We start from the raw sequence: 22,531 nt of genomic DNA, 5'->3' as shown, positions 1-22,531 counted from the left end.
TGACGTGAATATTCGCCCCAGTGGTAGCCATTAACTCGCGGGTTAAGTCGACAGCAGTTAGTCTAGGATTTAATTTACTTTTCCTGACAATTAAACAATCATCTGCAGGTGAAGTCTTCCTTTTCCGGCCACAGTTTCCTTTTTTCTGGGGTGTGATGGATCCAGTCTCCCTGTATCGTTTTATGATCGAATTAACAGTAGCCAAACCGATGTGCCATTCTGCAGCAATTTGCCTCTGTGTCATAGAAGAATGCTCTGCTAATGTTATAATTTTAGACCGTTTTCGTGGAGTTGTATCCATTTGTGAAGACGACAGAATGTACACAGGATTGCAGTATTAAGGCTTCTACACAAGTGAAATGCTCATAAGTACAAAACGACAGGCAAAATGTCATATATTATAAAAAATTAATAACGACAGACCTTTAACAATGGAATTACATGTACTACAGATGTCAATTAAAGCGGTATGAGCAGATCAGAGGCCAACAATGACAGAAAATGTTCGTATTAATTTGCACGCTACTGTACTTACTGGCTTTTAAGGAACCCGGAGGTTCATTGCCGCCCTCACATAAGCCCGCTATTGGTCCCTATCCTGAGCAAGATTAATCCAGTCTCCACCATCATATCCCACCTCCCTCAAATCCATTTTAATATTATCTTCCCATCTACGTCTCGGCCTCCCCAAAGGTCTTTTCCCATCTGCCCACCCAACTAACACTCTGGATTCGCCCATACGTGCTACATGCCCTGCCCATCTCAAACGTCTGGATTTAATGTTCCTAATTATGTCAGGTGAAGGATACAATTCGTGCAGCTCTGCGTTATGTAACTTTCTCCATTCTCCTATAACTTCATCCCTCTTAGCCCCAAATATTTTCCTAAGAACCTTTTCTCAAAAACCCTCAATTTCTGTTCCTCTCTCAAAGTGAGAGTCCAAGTTTCACAGCCATACAGAACAACCGGTAATATAACTGTTTTATAAATTCTAACTTTCAGATTTTTTGACAGCAGACTGGATGACAAAAGCTTCTTTAGAGAATAGTAACTTGTAATATTGATTATCTGTATAAATTTTAAGGCTTTCTTTTACTTGCAAGTGTTGTAATCCGATATTATCCCATTCATAATTTTTTAACATCATTGATAAATCGTATAATTCTAATATATTAATTTGAATTCAAACTGTAACATGAGTTATATGTATACACAATCAATTTCAATTTAAATTTTATAAGTTTGCATCACATTGAAATTAATTATCCTTCATTTTATTTATAGTTTTATACATAAAGCTCATGAAGATCCAACACCATGTATAACACATTGCTCATTTGTTATTTGCTCAATTTGATCAAGGTTCGGATTACATATTTTATTATATCTGATGATCCCCAATAAGGCGAAAACGTTAATATATTCCATATTCATAACCATTTGCAAAACAGATGTGTCTTATGATTGAAATTTATATATACTTATTATATTATATTACTAGGCATATCTGATAATATAAATGAATTGTAAAAATCGCTGTAACTTGACTGACAGTTCAGAACTTAGGTCACTTACCAAAACGTCACAATAATTGAAGTGCGGCATTACTAGGGTGTGTACTAGGGTAAGTTTTAGTTGCTGGGGCAAGAAGTTTCTTAAGCGACTCAAACATCCCTTCTCAAAATTCAATTTATTGAGATACAGTACACTTTAGCCGATTTGTAAAGAAAGTAACAGTACGACCATAACGTTAATCTTTAATTGTATATCGCATTGCGAAAATGTGATTTATGCTCGACCATGCCGAAATGTAGCAGATCTTTAATGCATGTCATTAAAGTACACCTACTCATTAAAGGTCAGGTCTTTCAGCCAATGACGACTCAGGTTACAACTGTTCAGCCAATGACAGGTCAGCTTTCTACCGTTATGAAACCACAAGTATCGATTATTCTCGGATATGCAATCGAAAGAGAATTAACGAATAGTCACGGAGGCTGGAAATTCAATACTATCGCAGAAGGTTATGTTCTTTTACTATAATTATTAGCGTTAATTGTAAATAATATTCAAATAAATTCAATTTGTCATCTCATTTTTCAATGTCTAATTTAATTTCAATGTTATCTCTGTAGGTTCTTATGGCCTAGCAAGGTCAATGTGGACATCTGTTCCTCGGAAAAAAAAATCAATACTTTCGCGTCTGCGCACATCTCACAACATACGGAACATTGCTCCAAGACAGATACAATAAAAATAATAATGTCATGATAGAAATATGGTCGAGCACAAAAAGTCGTATGAAACTCGCCTATAATGGTAGTTAAGAACCTCCTATGAAAATTATGAAACTCGCTTGCGCTCGTTTCATAAATATACATACTCGCTTCTTAATTACGTTCATTATAGGCTCGTTGCATAATGTACTATTGTAGGCTGTAATGAAAACTATATTAAAATAAGTACAGTTGAACTAAGGAAAGCGTACAAAACCCGTAGAAGTTCAGTGATAAATTAATGTTACCCCATATTAATAGACGTCTTGAACCAATCGGCTTGTGGATCCCTGTCAAGCAGCATCTCCGGCACAACCGTCTTCAGGGAGTAGTACATGTCCAACGAGTGTTTGGTCCTCTCCAGGCTGTTCTTGCAGCGTATGATCCACCGCTCCAGTCTGGCGTCGTCTGTTGAGGCATTAAAACTATTAAATATTCCATACAACACATTTCTGCTTTACGGATTTATTGACTAACTAGCCGTACCCGTGCGCTCCGCTGCACCTGTTAGAAATAAATATAAAGTAATTACATAATTAAAATAGTACGTTTGATCCAGGGAACAACTTTTACAACAGCGCAAGATAATCTGCTTCGCTCATTACCCAATTTTTTTGTATTGCATTTATTGCATATATATTTTATGTATTTTAACACGATTCAATTGAACATAGTTAAAATTTGAATTATAAAATAATGGATTGCTAAGCTAACGTACTATTACTCAATACTAAATCAATACACTCTCGCTGTTCGTTAATTCTCTGAGATTAAATTGAGTGTACATAAATATTATTTTAAGAAATACAGAAAACGAATGTACAAAATAGCCTATCAAATTTTCTGTGCATAAGAAGCTATTTTATTTAATCTTACCTGTCCTCGATTTACTCAGACGTTACTGTAATAACATTATAGCATTATGTCCATCTAGAGAAACTACACTTTCCAATGGTGAAATAATAATTAATTATACAAATCGGTTAATTTAGCTTCTGATATTACTTCATACAAACACAGAAACATTCTCTGTAGGCTATGTTTAATAGCTTTCGATTGTTGATGTCTAAGGCCTCTGTTTCGATTGTTGTTGTCCAAGGCCCCTTATAGACGAAGTCATTTGTTCTTAATTCATTGCACCATCTTAGATGGCGTTATTTTAATTTTAAAACTCATTTATCTCATTAAATATCAGTCCTATCAAAATTTTGTAAGGAATAAAACTTATTGACAATAATGTTTAAAGAAACTTTTGTTATGTAACAGTTTTCACAAAAATCAATAATAAGCGAGATATTTCGATTTATTTAATTCAGTCCACCTTATAACCCCCCTTTTAAATAAAGTATTTTGAATGCCATATAGACTAAAATCTAAGTTACAACGAAATTAATTTATATTCCAATTTTCATATAAATCGGTTAAGCCATTATCGCGTGAAAAGGTAACAAACATACAGACAGACATACAAACAAAAAATTCAAAAATGCGATTTTCGGTTTCAGGGTGGTTAATTATATATGTTAGGACCAATTATTTTTGGAAAATCGAAAATTACCAAAAAAATTTCGGCTACAGATTTATTATTAGTAGTCTATAGATGTTGGTGGAATTATTTTGTGGTAGACAAAGCAGACTTGAGAATAGATTTTGTGCGAGATCGTGCGTATTTGCTTGCTTTCCGCACAAAACCAGTACGCGGTAAGTGTGAAATACCACATTCAGTATTCCCAACGTAACACACATAACAATTTCCCTCTTCTTACCGCTTAAGCACCATATTCATTTTACTGCTTTAGGCTTTTAACATATTATTTTTAGAGACGTTTAACATGGTAATAATTATAAATTGGAAACTTACCACTGCAATTTCATCTAAATTGCACTGTTAATTATTGTTTTTAGATATTTGCAAAAATTAAGTAAACTCTACAACACCACAAAAGTTACTGCATTTGTAATGCAAGTAACATTAAGGAAGCCGTGAAGAAATCAACAAGATTCCAGACTCATCATAGACTGGGGGGAAAAAACTACAGACGTATATCACGGCCAGCTGGAGTATAGTAAACACAGAAAACATTTTAATGCAACAATGTTGAATATAGATATATTTGTTTTGCAAATTTGCCGTCATTGAACAGAAACCAAGATGGAGATTTCATTGCAACTAATTAGAAATTCTTCTTTCAGGTATGTAATAAACGATCTCCGCACAAAATAATGTACGATACACGAGCGGTATGTTTGTTTTCATGTTCTCGGAAATTAAAAAAGCTCAACTACGTTTCGCTTTTTCAATCTTTTCCTAGAACATGAAAACTTCAACATACCGATCTTGTAACGCATATTACTATTATAGGAGTATTCCATTCTCCTTCTTTTAGAGAATGCGCCTTTCTTAGATTGATTAAAAACTTTTTGACGGATAAACAGGCAGAAAACCTTTCTTAATGCGTTAGAAATGGTGAAGATATGTTTTTTTTATTCCGAGAAATACTCGAAATAATGATTTTTATATGAGAAGGAAGTGAAAAAATGAAGATCTCTGAAACTATGACAACGGGCAATGTGCCATAACTCATTTAATTGTTGCAAGAAATATATGGCGAGAACTTGCTTGTCATTTAAAGACGCTACTTTTTGTAACATGTTACTTAATGCTGGAGTCAAGGCTTGGACAAAATAAATGCTAATTTTACAATTATTATTGCATAACGTAGTACGCTATAAACAAGAACTTAGGCAATATGTGAGAGTGAGACAAGGTTATCCAATTAGTACACAACTATTTGGTTTATTTAATCATGATATACTTCACTAAAAAGTGGGCATATTCCAGTCACTAGTAACGTAAGTGCAACTGGTTAATTGTATGCTGGTGATTTAATATGTATTTAGGAAATTTGGAATTTTAAAAATCACTAAATGCTTTCGAAGAATAGAGGAAGTTAACGTATTTTAACAGGAGTCTAGTACTGTTTGTAATAAATCACAAAGCCCTATAAGTCCATAATATTGTTTTCCTTGGATATTATTTGATTGCCTTGCAGTTTATGTTGCAGATTTATTATTTTTCTCTGTCCCAAAAGCAGTTTTAAGGTATTCAGAAGAGTGCTGCATTGGAGTTAAATCGTTCGCTCGAACTCGGTCGAGTGTCGCACCCTCGAGTGAGATACGATCGGTCGTGATACGCTCGTAATAAATAGAAGCACAGTACAAGGTCATCTCACCGACATGTCTTATCTTGTATGGAAGGCGACAGATAAGATACACATATGTTTTGCTCACACGGTAAAAATAAGGCTTTATTTTCTGCGTTTATGACAAACGTTAATGGAACAGTCAATGGAACGTACCAAAACAGGAACATGATGTTATAAATAAAATAGTATGAAAAACTTCGATATACAGTTATTATTGCTAATTACTAATTATTCAATATTTGATTTACCACATATATAATATGATAGGTTCATACATAGTGTTCCGCCTATATATTGCGACAATGTAGAAACGTTTTACAAAATATTATTGATATAGCAGTAGATTAATAACAATATTAGTACAGAGATAACGTCACAGAAAATATAATAAAACGAATAATCATGCTGCACAACTGTTACAGACGCAAAGATTGATACACTAGTTATTTATTAGAGGTTATTATTATTATTATTATTATTATTATTATTATTTTATTATTATTATTATTATTATTATTATTATTATTATTATTATTATTACTAGAAAACTTGATACAGTTCTTGCATTATCGTGATTGTGTTCTCCGTTTATAATAATTACATTTACATCCAATAACATCTAACAGATGTGGCAAAAACAAAATCAATCCCGTGTGGAAAAAAAAAATTACCTACAACATTTATATTACATTTTAAAGCAAGTTTTGTAGTTGTACTATGGAGAGGTTAGTTAAACGCTGCAAAGTTTTGAAATGATAAACATCTACGATGTTACTACACAGTTCATCACTGTAACAAGAAGGAATGTCTAACGCTCGGCTTATACCGTTCGAGGATTTATCGCTCGTGAGAATTTTACCCATCATGCATGTGCGCTACCTATCGGATTATGCTATGAACTACTTGGCGCTCGAGCGAAAACATCCGATGCAGACCTCTGGTATTCACATTGGGCAAAAACTGATTGATAATAAAAAGTTATTTTCTGGAAAATTTTATAAATTGGAGATAAGGTTTTTTAAACTATAGGGTCAGAATTAAAAAAAAAAAAAGACCCACTTGAATTTTCGAAGTTTCAAATTCAACGCATTGCGCATGCTCAGAGCCTCAGAGCTGTGGTATTATACACACTAGATCGCTTAGGCTGTTGAAATTCATTTCACGTCAATTGTTGTCGTAACCCGAAAGGAATTTCAAAGATGTTATGAAAATGGTCTGTTCTCAGTAGCAGATAAATATTTATAAATCATACAGTAAAATACAATGGTAATAAACGAAATTAACATGCATAACTAAAAAAAATATCTTTCCTCAATAATGTCCTAAACCTAAACTTTGTATAGTCCTGACGCTGTTATTCCCGGCGTCTGAGGAAGTGAAGGCTCTTTAAAATCTATGTAGATAGTATCGTTCGCCATTTTTGTTCTTTCGTTGCCGAGCTACCATAGGAGGGATCTTTTTGCCACACCGTTAAACATTATCATGTCGTAGCTCCTATGATAATAAATCAAACGCAATGTAATTCAGCAAATAATTGAGCGGCAAATAACGTCCTCGTGTGCTTTCTGCGAACGGCAACGAAAGAGCCAAAATGGCGATCTATTATATTAAGTATTTATCGAGCCTTAAGAAATGAATAACGTCTTCATCAGCGAATCACAAGTCGCACACGTTTAAATGTAGGCGACCTGCAACGCGATTGGCTGCCGGAAATTAGAGCGACGGGACTATAGTGCGGGGAAGCACAGAGCTATTGAATTCTCGGGATGAATTGCCATTGTTGGATTATCGTAATGAATCGTGTTTGTTTGTAATAGCCTTTAGGCATTAGGCCCTAATAAGATCTTATTTTCAGATTAATTTCTTGCATGTTGTATTAATTGTCAAATAATAATAATAATAATAATAATAATAATAATAATAATAATAATAATAATAATAATCCGTGGCGTTACAGCCCGTGAAGGGCCTAGACCGACCAGCCGGCTGCTGGCCTCACGCCCACATGCCGAAGCAGAGGTGGACGATCATCCAACCAGAATGGAGGTATCGTGTGGTTAGCACGATGATCCCCCCAGCCGTTATAGCTGGCATTCGCAACCGGATTTCGCTACCTATCGTAGCTCCCCAAGTGCATCACGATGCTGGGTAGGCACAGGTCCCATACCGTAGAAGAGGGTAAAGTCGATCAAAATTTTGGAACTTTTTAATGATATTGAGGTAATGCAATGTAGCGAAGTTCCTCAGAAAATAGCATTTTGTCGTCATATCCTTCACTTATGAAGACAAGTTACAGGAATTGAATTACAATCTATAAAAAACTGTTTTCTTTATTTGACTTGTGATCGAAGTTACCTGCTTAAATAGGGTAAAGTCGATCACCATTGAATTTTTAGTTTAAGATCGATTTTAAAATATTGCGGAGTAAAGTCGATCACTGCTTATGTTTAAAAAAAAAAACAAATTAAATGTATTACATATATTTTATTTGTTATAAGGGTGTAAAAACAATAATCTTAAATATATATCTATAGCATTATATACTGTATCTTTTGTTACTGTGATCATACTATTCGATACAATTAGGCCTATAGGTCTCCACTGTACAAACATGACTATGATTGCCAACTTATAAAACATAAAAGCACATTTTAATACTTCGCATACCAACAAACAAAGATTTAAGAATTCAAAACTTACGTTGAAATACCACCCTTCAATTATAATCTAAAATGCAATTCAACATTGCTTAGGTTTATATCAGATGTTATTTGAAATCGTCCCCTCCTCATGTGACTTTAGAAACTACGTTGTTCCAATAGTCAGGTACAGAGGGGTGTACAAAATATGTTCCTTTGGCAGAGCTCCTCTTACGCAAGAAATTCACCATAATCTCGTCTTCCTCTTTCCCCACTATCCCATCAATATAAGCTATACTATGACACTTTTCTGTTTATAAGTGTTAGTTGGAGGTATTTCGGTGAACAATTTATTCTTCCTGCTGGTCCTATCTGTTTCGAGTAGGTCGATGGCATGATCGACTTAACCCTACAAAGGTGCAAGTTTTCTTAAAATAATAAGTTTCAATACTAACATTTACGAACTGCAAAACTGTTATTTCAGGATACAATCTCAACGAAAAGTACTTACGTATACTTCCTGTCTCCTTTCGCTGCTGACTATAATTTAGAGTTTGTAAAACTTTGTTTTCGTTTAAGAGAAAAAGTTGAAAATAAACATTTTCACTTCAACGGTAATTACGCAGTGTTCCCATTGTTGGCATGCGCAGGCAATGAAGTCAGCATAACAAAATTTTAACAAGTAACTGAGAAAATATATGTTCGATAAAAATCGCAAATGATCGATTTTACACCCACTGATTGACTTTACCCACTTCTGCGGTACACTGTCCGAAATTTCATGAGAAAATTTCTTCCCCGATGAGGATTCGACCAGCGCGCATTCCGTAACGCTAGTCCTAGCAGAACAAGAGTCTAGGGAGCGTAAGCAATTCTGCTCCTCGCAATGCCGAATGAGGGCGGAAAGAGGCGAATGCTATGTCGAATGACAGCGAAATCCGTAGAGAGGAAGCAGGCAATAGTGCTCCTCGGAATGCCGTGCGGTGTGGAGATTTTGTATTTTAAATTAAATTAAACTTATCTTTAAAGACCTGTATTTCAGCATCTGCGTACATATGACATGATTCACCATTATTGTGTTTGTCCGAAGATGAGAAGGGAAATTCTGCACGTGCTCACTTATATAATAATATAGTTTTTATGTTAAAATATATCTTGAGGTAGGCCTAACTGAATTTGCGGTCATTATCTGTATTATAATTAAATATAAATAAATCTAATTACAATTAAAATGGCAATGTTAATGCACAAAACAGATGTATACGTTCATTTGAACTTCACAACAATATAAACGCAAAGAACAATTTGTTTAAAGCATTTCTTAATTAATTTTTGATGTTTCCAATTCCGCCAACATAATATAATAATTTCTGAATTCCCATAACAATTGTAAAATAAGAAAAATACCAATGTACAACAATGCTTTCCGGCATTGTTAGTAGTAAATATATCCTACATCAGTATAGTAATATACACCAATATTCATCAATTCAATGAATATTTGTGAAGGAACTATCAAAAAACCTTTAAAATTAAGATTATTCTAATAATTTTCACACCTCTGTAATACAGACAATGACCGAAAATTCAGTTAGGCCTACCTCAAGATATATTTTAACATAAAAACTATATTATTACATCAGTGAGCACGTGACCGCACGGCATTCCGAGAAGCAGTATTGCCTGCTTCCTCTTTTACGACTGTCGCTGTCATTCAGCATAGCAGGTATAACATTCGTGTCTTTCCGCCCTCATTCGGCATTGCGAGGAGCAGAATTGCTTACGCTCCCTAGACTCTTGTCTAGGCAGATGCCTTAGACCACGACGCCACGGCGAGGGACAGTTGTGAAATATCTTCCTGTAATATTCAAATAATACTGGGTTGAAAACCGTTATTAAATCATTGTGGTGTGAATCGTTCTCTATAAGGAGCTTCAAGAGTTGGGTCATTTTTGCTTCTAGATCTCTACAAGCAAGACCATGGGACAAATAATGGAATTAACAGAGAGATGGTGTAATTGACGATAAAGTGAAGAATAGTAAAGCACAAAAATATACTTCAGTACGCGTTTGGTTCCCTTTGAATCAGTATTTCATCTGGTACACTCACCGCAGTCATGGGGCAGGTGGGGTTGATGATCCAGCCATTCTCTTATCACCTGTACCCCCTGTTTCATTCCTTGCTCGTCCAGCCCAAACTCTTCCCTTACGCGTTGCAATACCTCCTTAGACGGGGGTGGAAGGACCATGGCTACAATATATAAAGTGAATAACATCAGTAATTTCATGAGAACTCCTTACATTTCGAGTGATAGTCTACATACAGGGACATCACTTTATTTTTACTTGCATTTTTATTGTACCTGCTTTTCTAAATATACTTGACTCCCACCCCTTTCACTAATGTCCTTGCTAACGTCAGTCACACAAACTTACGGCCGCTGTTGCTAGCAGTGAAGTAACCAGTACAGAGTACAGTGTGTTTCAGAAATATGTTGCGTTTTCTATAGAAGAAAGAACTTATATTATTGAACTTTATTTTCACACAGGTATCGTGTGCTAAGTCCACACGGATGAATTCAGTTATGCTACACAAGTGAAGATTAGAGTTACCGAAAGAACGGTACCCTGCAATATGGTACGGTACTTAACAGCATTAATAAATTTAAACAACAGTTTTGTTTTACTGTTTGTAGTTATGAAGGACGATGTTGGAAACTGGAATTACAATATAAACGAATGTGAACAACAGTTTTTTTCACGCTTTTCTTATTATATCATTATGGAATATTTTCGTAGAAATGTCATTAATCTGGTAGATAAATTTAGAGCAACAGAGTGTACAGAAAGGAAGAAAAGTGTAAGATGGTCAACAAAGATGACAGAAGATGCTGTAGAAGATGCTAGAGAAAGGATGCAGCGAAGTCCTAATAAGTCGGTCAAGAAGTTAGCTGTAGAAATTGGGGTTTCTTACGGAAGTGCTCACAAAATTCTCAGGAGTAAATTAGGTTGGTAATATGCTGAATAAAGTAGAGATTACATAATGAAGAGTTCAGTTTGTGAAAAAAAAATATATTGTTACTACTCTACTGTTTTTTTAATACCGTAAAAGTGATGATCAAACTGAAAATCGTAATAGGCCTACTGTATTTTCCTGTAACATAAATGGATACACTACTTTTCTCTCCTCCTATAGCTAGTAAAATGATTTGTTTACATATTGCACTAGTAACATCAAACTCCTGTAATGGAAGGGGGCAACAGTGTTTCCGAGTATAGCCAGGTTAATGTTAAAAATGTTGGTAAAAATAAAGTGATGTCCCTGTACTACCTCTACTGCTATTGTATGTATGTATGTATTTATTTACACTGCAAGTGGGCAAGCACCCGGTATATACAATATTAACAATACACAGTTAAAATGATAAGCAATACACAATAAAATTTACAATACATAATAAAATTTACAACACATATACAATTTTATACACAATACAATAAGAATACACAATACAATTTAACACAATAATAATAAAACATAAAATAAAACACCTAATTTTACAACACAACCTACATAATTATGTATAGGTCCTACATAATTTTCAATAGTCTTTCACTTTACTCTCATCTCATTCTCTGTAGTGGCACTATGACGCATTTCACTGACACTTTAGCACACATTTCACTGACACTCTGTAACACATTTCACTGACACTATAGAACACATTTCATTGACGCTATAAATTATCACTGATCGGAACTGTTCACTGCACTGTAAAACCATAACTTCACTGACTCACCTCGCTTCACTGATACAACAGTTCAAATAAGTCAAATAATTGCATTCTTATGCATACTTATAAACAGAACTACATTTAAACTAAACATTTCTAGTCTAAGGCCCTCTTACACGCTATTTTTAAATAATTTACAATTCAAACCAAGGAAGTAAACTCGTCAGGCTAGATAAATACATGCCACCTTAAAAAATTAAATGTTGAATGTTACCTTAATTTTAATTTTCACTTTATACACAACTCTTTAAATTATTCTTGAATCTCCTTAAGGAAGGACAGCCCTCAAAGACCGCTGCAGGTAGGTCACGTTCACTAATATATTACTATCGCTACTACTACACTTTTTTGTAATTTTTGCTTTAAAAAATGGAAATTAAGTAATGTAGATGAAAATGAGACTGTCAATGTAGGATTTAGTCGATGATAAATTGTTGCAATGAGACGATTTTGTGTGTAAAAACGTCTAAAAGTGTGATGAACTGGTGATTATGTGGACACAGCTAAGACTCGTAACAACCCATACAAGCCTACGCGGTTTATTTATATGAAGTGACAAGAAACACCATTAGAATTTGTTGTGGAGAAACAATATCTAAAGAGTTCTCTGTTTTCACAGACAATGCATGAATTGGTAGCCGAAATATGCCAAATATTATAACATAATAAAATGTTTCAGAAGGAAGTGAAATTTGGAGAGGAATACGTCAAGGATGTCTTTTATCATCTACCCTGTTCAACATCTATTTGAAGGATTCAGTGAAGAACTATTTTCAGAACATGGGAGGAGTGATAGTAGGACGAAGAAGAATAAAGTGCCTAAGATTTGCTGAAGATATGGCGTTGTTAGCAGAAGAGGAGATGATACTAAGGAATATTCTGCTGGAGATAAATGACAGCTGTGAGCAGTATGGAATGAAAATAAATGCAAACAAGACGAAGACCATGGTTAAAGGAAGAAAAATACAGAAGATAAACTTGCGAATTCTACAGAGTGTAACAAAAGTTTCTGGTACAGTTTGTTAAAATTATTCTCTTGTTTAGTTCCCATTTACCCAGGAATGATGACCAAATTTTATGATGCCGGAATTGTTACTACTTGATTGTGGTGTGATCCAATTCTTTATTAATAATTTGGAGGGAAATGTCACATTGTTGAAGACAGGTGTTCAATATATTAACAGTATGAGTTAATTTGTAGTAAAATTAGGCAGTGTGAATTACGAGGTCAAAAATTTTTCCTGTGATTTCTGATTTTAATTCTGGTGAGTATTGTTTTATATTCTTTAATCAATAAATTATCGTGTAGTATGATTGAAATTAAGTGTCATCTTCTTTCAATATTAATTATTCGAACACAAAAATGTAACAAAAGTTTCTGGTACGTACCAGGAATTATTGTTACATCTTTAGTTTTCTATACTTTTCGGATAATAAACCAGTTAAATGTAATTTTAATGCGTAATATTAATAAACGATAGTGACACTTATTTTTAGTCACTCAGGTCACCATGGCACCAACAAAACGTGAGCATGCTCGGTCTCAGGTTCAAGCCTTGGTCAAGACTGGAAAATCAGTACGAGATATTGCCAGGTTGTTGAAAATGTCACCAACAACAGTTTTAAAATGGAAGAATCAAACAGATGGTTCTGTTTCTGATGCTAAACGATCAGGCCGACCAAGCAAAGTGTCACCTCAAACAAAAAGAAAAATAAGGGAGTGGGTGAAGGACAAGGTTGGTGTAGGAACTCGGGCTGTGGCTACAAGGCTGAATTTTTCGGAGTGTTACTGCTCTATAAACAAAACCATTCCACACATGACAATCAGTAGGCATTGTCGTAGTCAGGACTGGGGTCGGAGGTCTTATGTACCAAGAATGAAGCCAATGCTGAGTGAAAAGAACATATCCGATCGAATTAAATTTTGTGAAAGGTTGCTGAAAGAAGGATACACACCTACTGCCAGAATTCTAAGGACTCATATTCTGTTCACGGATGAGTCACTTGTGGAACTTCACTCTATTCCGAACCGTCAAAATGCCAGAATTCGAACAGCGGATCCATCCTCTATAAAGCCTACGCAGGTACTCAAGTTTTGCGTTAAGATTATGGTGGCTGGAGGAATCTCACGTTATGGAAAGACACAACTTGTTATAGTGAATGAGAAGAAAACTGTGAATGGCGAATATTACTGCACACACATTCTCCCAGCATATTCTAAAGTTCTAAGGGATACCACTAAATTTCCAAAACAACATATTGCTTTCCTCATGCAAGATGGAGCCAGAGACCACACAGCTAAGAGTACACTGGACATAATAAAGAATTCTGGCATCAAAGTCTGGACAGACTGGCCTGGAAATTCTCCAGATTTAAATCCCATAGAGCACCTGTGGAGCAGATTACAAGAAAGTGTGTTTCGAACACCCAGACCAAGAAATCGCAATGAGTTGATTGCCCGAGTGTTGGAAGAGTGGGAGTCCATTAGTCAGGAAGACATTTTCAGACTCACAGATAGTTTTGGTAGACGTGTGTTGCAGTGTCTTGAAAAAAAAAGGATGTAATACCAACTACTGAAGAACAGTAATGAAAGGACTGTTCACTAGGCTATAAAGTGGCGTTATTTTGTGATATTTACCACAAAAAATTAAGAAATAAAGTAAAATTTTCACTGTACCAGAAACTTTTGTTACACTCTGTAAATGAGGCAGTAGAGCAAGTGGACAGCTTCAGATACTTGGGGTGTACTATAAGCAGTAACATGAGCTGCTGCCAGGAAGTCAAAAGGAGGATAGCAATGACAGAGGAAGCTTTTAAAAGAAAAAGGAACATCTTCTGCGGACCTCTGGAGACAGAACTAAGGAAGAGGCTAGTGAAGTGCTTTGTACGGAGTGTGGCATTTTATGGGGCAGAAACATGGACATTACGACAAAGTGAAGAGAAGCGAATAAAAGCATTTCAAATGTGGATATGGAGAATAATGTAACATGTGAAATGGACAGACACAATAAGAAGTGAAGCTGTGTTGGAAAGAGTGGATGAAGAAAGAATTATGCTGAAACTGATCAGGAAGAGGAAAAGGAATTGGTTGGGTCACTGGCTGAGAAGAAACTGCCTACTGAAGGTTGCACTGGAAGGTATGGTGAACGGGAAAAGAGTTCGTGGCATAAGAAGGTATCAGATGATAGACGAGATTAAGATATATGGATCATATGAGGAGACAAAGAGGAAGGCAGGAAATAGGAATGATTGCAGGAATTTGGGTTTGCAGTGAAAGATCTGCCCTTGGGCAGATGAATGAATGAATGAATGAATGAATGAATGAATGAATGAATGAATGAATGAATGAATGAATGAATGAATGAATGAATGAATGAATGAATGAAATGTTAATTATATTGCATATGGTTACTCCATCCACATTCTTCCTTAATATTTAAACTAATAATCTTCAAATGCTACATTTAAAGAACACATCATCAGTGTTGTGAACTTCTTCAGGAAGAATTTGTTTCCCAATTCTTGTTTGCACGAACCTGAACGTGTTAAACTAGAACTTATTGGTGGCGGTTCCTATCTTGTTGAGTCATAGACATACAATTGGCGCTCTTTTACTGAAAGCACAGGGTTACTACAAAAGAAATAGACGCTTTCACTCTTCTATAAAAGAAAAACTATCTGTAATATCCATATGCATTTACCGTTGTTAGGTAGAGGATTTCTAGAAATTTCGATAATGCACACTGTTTTTGCAGCATCTCTGATTGTTGCGCTTGCGGAAGAATATTAGTTAAGATGCTATCGATGACATCGACAAGGATTTGCTCTGTTAGTTTGAACTGTTGACGGGAGCAAACTTCTTCTCACAACCCCACTGTCTTCGGGGTGTTAAAAATTATAAATTATATTTACGAAACTCTTCCATAGTACTAGGTTCGCCTTGAAATAGACACCTGCGATCTCGCACAGTGGCCACCAAGGAGTCCCGATATACCGTGCAAATTTTTTCTTTGGGGATTTGTGAAAGACAAGCCTTACACATCCCTGGTAACTTGGACGAGTTAAAACAGCGCAAGACGAAAGCTGTGTCAAGTTCGATGGAGGAATGTTACACCGGCTTTAGGGTGAACTAGAGTGTCGCCATGATGTGTGTCGTGTGACACAAGATGTATATATTGAACATTTGTGAGCTCCCAAAATAAACTTCAACACTTACTTCATAATAGTAATATGCGTTACAAGAGCGGTATGTTGAAGTTTTCATGTTCCAGGAAAAGTTAGATAAAGCGAAACGTAGTTGAGCTTTTTTAATTTCCGAGAATTGAAAGAAAACATACCGCTCGTGTATCGTAAATTATTTTGTGCGAAGATCGTTTATTACATACCTGAAAGACGAATTTCTAATTAGTTGCAATGAAATCTCCATCTTGGTTTCTATTCAATGACGGCAAATTTGCAAAACAAAAATATCTATCTTCAACATTGTTGCTTTAAAATGTTTTCTGTGTTTACTATACTCCAGCAGGCCGTGATATACGTCTGTATTTTTTCCCCCAGTCTATTATGAGTCTGGAATCTTGTTGATTTTTCACGGCTTCCTTAATGTTACTTGCATCACGAATGCAGTAATTTGAGTGGAGTTTTAGAGTTTACTTAATTTTTGCAAATATTTAAAAACAATAATTAACAGTGCAATTTAGGTGAAATTGCAGTGGTAAGTTTCCAATTTATAATTATTACTATATTGAACGTGTGTAAAAATAATATGTTAAAAGCCTAAAGCAGTAAAATCAATATGTCACTTAAGTGGTAAGAAGAGGCAAATTTCTATGTGTATTAGGTTGGGAATACTGATTGTGCAATTTTAGACTTTCCGCGGATTGGTTTTGTGCGGAAACCAAGCAAATACGCACGATCTCGCACAAAATAATATAACTGATTTGTGATAACTTTAATAGTTTTGAATTTTCAAAACAATGTATTCTTTTTGTAGTAACCCTATGTATAAAGAAAGTCGAGAACTAATTAATAAGAGTATCGAACAATTTTCCAATGTAATAATTTTGAAAAGGAACATTGAAGATAATTTTATAGCTGCTCAAGTTATATAATTTAGCATTGGACAAAATGCAAATGCTCTGTCTTAGACTAAGTAAATGCATGGGGAGGGATAATTAAAGTTGTTACTTGTCTGTCATAGGACAGACAGGTAGATCATTTCAAACACGTTACAAAGAACACATCACAGCCATAACAAAATTACAAAACACCTCCACATATGCAGAACACATCACAAATGCTAACCACACCCACAGACATCAACACAGACATGGAAATACTACACATCCAACCAAAAAGCCAGAAACTAAACACACTAGAACAATATGAAATATACAGACACACGAAAACACATCCCAACGAAATTCTCAACACACAACTCAACTTCAAAACACACACACTCTTTGACTCTACACTATACCACAGGAACACACCCTCACAGGAAACAGAACAAGTGGCGCCAAGACCAACAACGACCAGTTCTGAAGATGACCCAAAAATAGGTCGAAACATGTAAACGAAGTACGTTGAAATTTAACACAGGAAAGTCTTACTATACATATTCCGAAATATTATAAAGTATTGACACCCCATCGTGAAAAGCACTCATTTCTGCACTTTACTACAGAATAATATTCTCACATGTTGGAATATTACCTCTGTTCTCTGCAGTGGTCTCTGAAGTACTATCGGAGATAGTTTCACTCCCAAACTTCTCACTGAATCGCGACCTTGGTTCTGTTGCTCTCTTTCTCCCAGCTTGCCACACGTTTGATGAGATAATTGCAAGTTTTATTCTTTTTTTACTAATTTCAGTTCAAGTTCTTTTTGTGACATTCTGTACGTCATTAAAATAAACATCATTGCTTGCAGTATTACTCATTTACAATAGACAGCAGTTTTGAGGTGATGGACTCAGTCCTGACGATTGAGAACTGAATGAAACTGTGGAAGAAACCAATGACCTCCTTAGGAATTGTAACACATGTATATACTACATAGTACATAATACATTATTTTTTATAATATACGCTGCACTTACACATAATATACTCTAACCCAGAGATGTCAAGGTCAGAGCACTTGAAAGACTCTTACCTGCTATCAAGCGCTCACTGGTTCGAAAGAATCTATTCTACAGTCAGTAGCGGTGAAAAACAAGGAGTGAGCAAAATGAACTTTATCGGCCTACAACTGCAAAATGAATTAAATAGCTCTTCAGTAATAGATAATGTGTTACGCCCATACAAGGAAACAAGACATAAAAGCATGTTTTTTATGGTTATTATTATTATTATTATTATTATTATAATTATTATTATTTTAGCTCGCAGAGTTAAGGCCGTAAGATCTTCTCTTACATTCAACCAGCAAAAACAATACATACATATCAATGAAGTTACAAGCTATAAAGATCACAACAAATTAAGTTAGTTAAAAGTTACGTGTATACAAGAGTTACTTATTGTATTGTATTGTATTGTATTGTATTGTATTGTATTGTATTGTATTTATTAGCATTCCATGGTTTTCATGCATTGCTTTACAGCTAGAATATGGAACAAGTCAAAAAACTTAATAATATTATAATGTCTTGGGATGTTATTCATAGAAATTTCGCTAGCTCGCGCTACGAGCGTGCTAAACTAGCCCAGGCTATCGACTGATTACTTGTACAGGATTCATATCATATCATATCGCTAACACTGGTTTATGAATACGGAAAACGTTAGTTCGCTGATCATCCACCGGAAGCCCGCGCTAAGAATGTCTATGAATATGGCCCTAAATTTATAGTCACAGTCTAGATGAAATATATACAGACGAGATTTACAATATAGTCTACTAGTACAACACAAAGTTCTAGTATCAATTTAATGAAGCATTATTGAATGTCATGAATTCACCTACAGAATAGAAGGCGTGAGAAATTAGGTACTTCTTTAATTTGGCCCTAAATAATCTTATGTTTTGAGTTTCTTTTTTTATATCGATAGGGAGGTTATTAAAAGTTTTTACTGCCATATAACGCACTCCTTTTTGATAGCACGATAGACTTGCCGATGGAGTATGAAAGTCATCTTTTGAGTGTATTTGTGCTATGAACTGTTGAATTAGTTACAAAAATTTTCACGATTATTTACGAGGAATATTATTAATGAAAAGATATACTGACAAGCCATGAATTAAACAATGAAATAGGCTACTATGAACTATTAATTAAACAATAAGATACAAACTGTAGGAAAATTGAAATATTTAATATACATAGAATGTTAATATATTCAAATAATGTTAGGTAATAGGAAGGAATTATTACGAAACAATTGTGAAAATATAGCGCTATCAGGATGCATGTTTAAAAAAAGAAGTTGCCATATAGTCAGTGAGCGTTAACGTCAATATAATTCGAATGAATTGCTAAGAAGGTCACACTTGAAGCTATTTTTAAAAGTGTTTATTGTCTTTCAGCCCCTAAAAGCCATTACAGAAAATGGAATAACATTTATTTTTTAAGTTTCTGAGAAAATGTAAAAATTTATGCTTTAACGCATATGTTTTAAAATTGCGCTACATTTCGGGAGGATTTCGGTTATCGCCAGTACGTGTCCCGAAGCCTCAAATTTCATTATACGTAGCGGAATTCCATTAAAGCTGGACAGTCTGAGGGTGTGGTCATCGACCTTTTGGAATTATAACATGCGCCTGGAATACAGGTCTTGACTAGTAGTAGTACAAGGAGGTTCGCTTCAAAGTCTAGACAGTAAACCTGTTCTTACGCATTACTGTTGGATATACAAGATAAAAAACACCTTCAGTGAGAGAAAGCAGCAGAAAAATACAAATGAACATACAAGTTTTTCATATGTTCAAATCCGTCATGTGATGGCATTTAAATTTATTCTCAAATTCACTTTACAAATTTTTACACATTTGAGCAATCGTGTAACACACGAAGACGCTATTTTATTGTTGAAATATATTTATTTATTTAACCTGCTATAGATAAGGCCATCAGGCCTTCTCTTCCCCTCTAACTGGGGATTACAACTACAATATTAAGAATAAAATTACAATTATAATTACAATTAATATAACTTACTTACTGGCTTTTAAGGTTCATTGCCGCCCTCACATAAGCCCGCCATTGGTCCCTATCCTGAGCAAGATTAATCCATTCTCTACCATCATATCCCACCTCCCTCAAATCCATTTTAATATTATCTTCCCACCTATGTTTCGGCCTCCCTAAAGGTCTTTTTCCCTGCGGCCTCCCAACTAACACTCTATATGCATTTCTGGATTTGCCCATACGTGCTACATGTCCTGCCCATCTCAAACGTCTGGATTTCATGTTCCTAATTATGTCTGGTGAAGAATACAATGCGTGCAGCTCTGCGTTGTGTAACTTTCTCCATTCTCCTGTAACTTCATCCCTCTTAGCCCCAAATATTTTCCTATTAACCTTATTCTCAAACACCCTTAATCTCTGTTCCTCTCTCAAAGTGAGAGTCCAAGTTTCACAACCATACAGAACAACCGGTAATATAACTGTTTTATAAATTCTAACTTTCAGATTTTTTGACAGATGACTAGATGACAAAAGCTTCTCAACCGAATAATAACACGCATTTCCCATATTTATTCTGCGTTTAATTTCCTTCCGAGTGTCATTTATATTTGTTACTGTTGCTCCAAGATATTTGAATTTTTCCACCTCTTCGAAGGATAAATCTCCAATTTTTATATTTCCATTTCGTACAATATTCTGGTCACGAGACATAATCATATACTTTCACTTTTCGGGATTTACTTCCAACCCTATCGCTTTACTTGCTTCAACTAGAATTTCCGCGTTTTCCCTAATTGTTTGTGGATTTTCTCCTAACATATTCACGTCATCCGCATAGACAAGCAGCTGATGTAACCCATGTAACTCCAAACCCTGTCTATTATCCTGAACTTTCCTAATGGCATATTCTAGAACGAAGTTAAAAAGTAAAGGTGATAGTGCATCTCCTTGCTTTAGCCCGCAGTGACAATTAGTATTAAATTTACAAATACAATTAAAATCAAAGTACTAAAAGATTAACTGAATAATAATAGCTAGACAGTTTATTGTAAAATTTAAGAACAGAGAAGCATTTCTTTTATTGATTAAGTAAAAATTAAACCTGCTCTACGCAGTAAGAAAATGCTTAATAAGCTTGCTTTTGAACGCTACTAAATTCCGACAGTCTCTGATGTCACTGGGTAGGGTATTCCACAAGCGCGAGAGAGAGATTGTGTATGATGATGAATACGATGATGTCTTATGTGTTGGTATGGCTAGTATGCGGCTGTTTTGCGTGCGTGTGAAGAGATTATGACAGGTAACTGAAACGGGAGGCAAGGTAGGTAGGTGTAGAGGTGTGAAGGACTTGGAAAAGGAGAACAAGAGAATGAAAATTTCTACGTTCGTTAAGCCGGAGCCAGTTTAGAGTTTGGAAGGATGGGGTAATGTGGTCAGCTCGACGGACATCGCAGACGAAGCGAACACAAGAATTATGAACACGTTGTAATCTTTGCGACTGGTTGACATTGAGTCAGTCAGTAGAGAATCACAATAATCGAAGTGGGGTATTACTAGTGTTTCCACTAGTATTTTCTTTAATTATAGCGGGAGGAATTTTCGAATGCTGTTTAAGGAATGTAGTATGGAAAGAACTTTTTTGGTAATACGGGTTACTTGGTTATTCCAGTTTAAATGCGTATCAAAGTAAACTCAAAGGTTTTGAACACAGGAAGCAAAAGGGATTATTGTGTCGTTCAACTTGGCTGGAAGAGCAGGATTAATATTGCATAATAGACGTTGATGTCCCACTAGGATTGCTTGTGATTTTCTTGCATTGAGAGTCAAACCAAACTTTCTGGCCCATGCAGATATAGATGCAAGGCCCTCGTTAAAATTTTGTATTGCGTCATTGAATGAGTCAGGGGTTGTATGGATATAGATTTGTAAATCGTCATGTCTATGAAGGCTTAATATACTGATAATTATACAGGGACATCATTTTATTTTTACTAACATTTTTAATATTAACCTGTCTATACCTTTACAGAACCGGAAACACCGCTTGCTTCCCCCTCCAAGACTGGAGTTCGATGATACTGGCGTAAAACACAAATCACTCTACTAGGTATAGGAAGGAAGAAATGTAGTTCATCCATTTACGTAAACTATGAAATATCGCGATTTTGAGTTTGATAATTTTCATTAGGTTTTTCTTTAATCAAAGTACAGTACTGTATTAAGAATAAGTGTTTTTACTCACGAAGTGAGTTATCCATGCGAAAGTATTCATTATGCAATGTATATTATACTGTCTACAGCACATTAGCGTACAATATAGAGAAAGAAGTTAAATTGAAAAATAATCATAATATGAATATTTAAACACAATTTTGAAAATGGTGGCCCGTTCATTTCGATACAGGCTTCAGATCTTTTGTGCATATTATCACACTATAGACTATTGCATCTAATTCCAATTGCCAGTTTCGTCCTTCGTACTAGT

At 35.1% G+C, this 22,531-nt stretch overlaps 1 protein-coding gene across 1 annotated transcript in view; it reads right to left on the bottom strand.

Annotated features, from left to right (window-relative positions):
- LOC138711688 (alpha-tocopherol transfer protein-like) overlaps positions 1 to 17,768 on the bottom strand; it is a 43,898-nt gene extending 26,130 nt beyond the window's left edge. The window contains exons 1-3 of the mRNA XM_069842818.1: positions 17,631 to 17,768; positions 10,232 to 10,372; positions 2,525 to 2,684 (exon numbers count right to left, since the gene is read on the bottom strand). Coding sequence (XP_069698919.1) covers positions 2,525 to 2,684; positions 10,232 to 10,370 — 299 coding nt within the window. The 5' untranslated portion in view covers positions 10,371 to 10,372; positions 17,631 to 17,768. The remainder of the gene's footprint in view (positions 1 to 2,524; positions 2,685 to 10,231; positions 10,373 to 17,630) is intronic.
- Positions 17,769 to 22,531: the final 4,763 nt, after the last annotated feature.

Source organism: Periplaneta americana, chromosome 13 (genome assembly GCF_040183065.1).
Source record: "Periplaneta americana isolate PAMFEO1 chromosome 13, P.americana_PAMFEO1_priV1, whole genome shotgun sequence".
Classification (NCBI taxonomy): domain Eukaryota; kingdom Metazoa; phylum Arthropoda; class Insecta; order Blattodea; family Blattidae; genus Periplaneta; species Periplaneta americana.
This window is presented reverse-complemented; position numbering and strand designations above follow the sequence as displayed.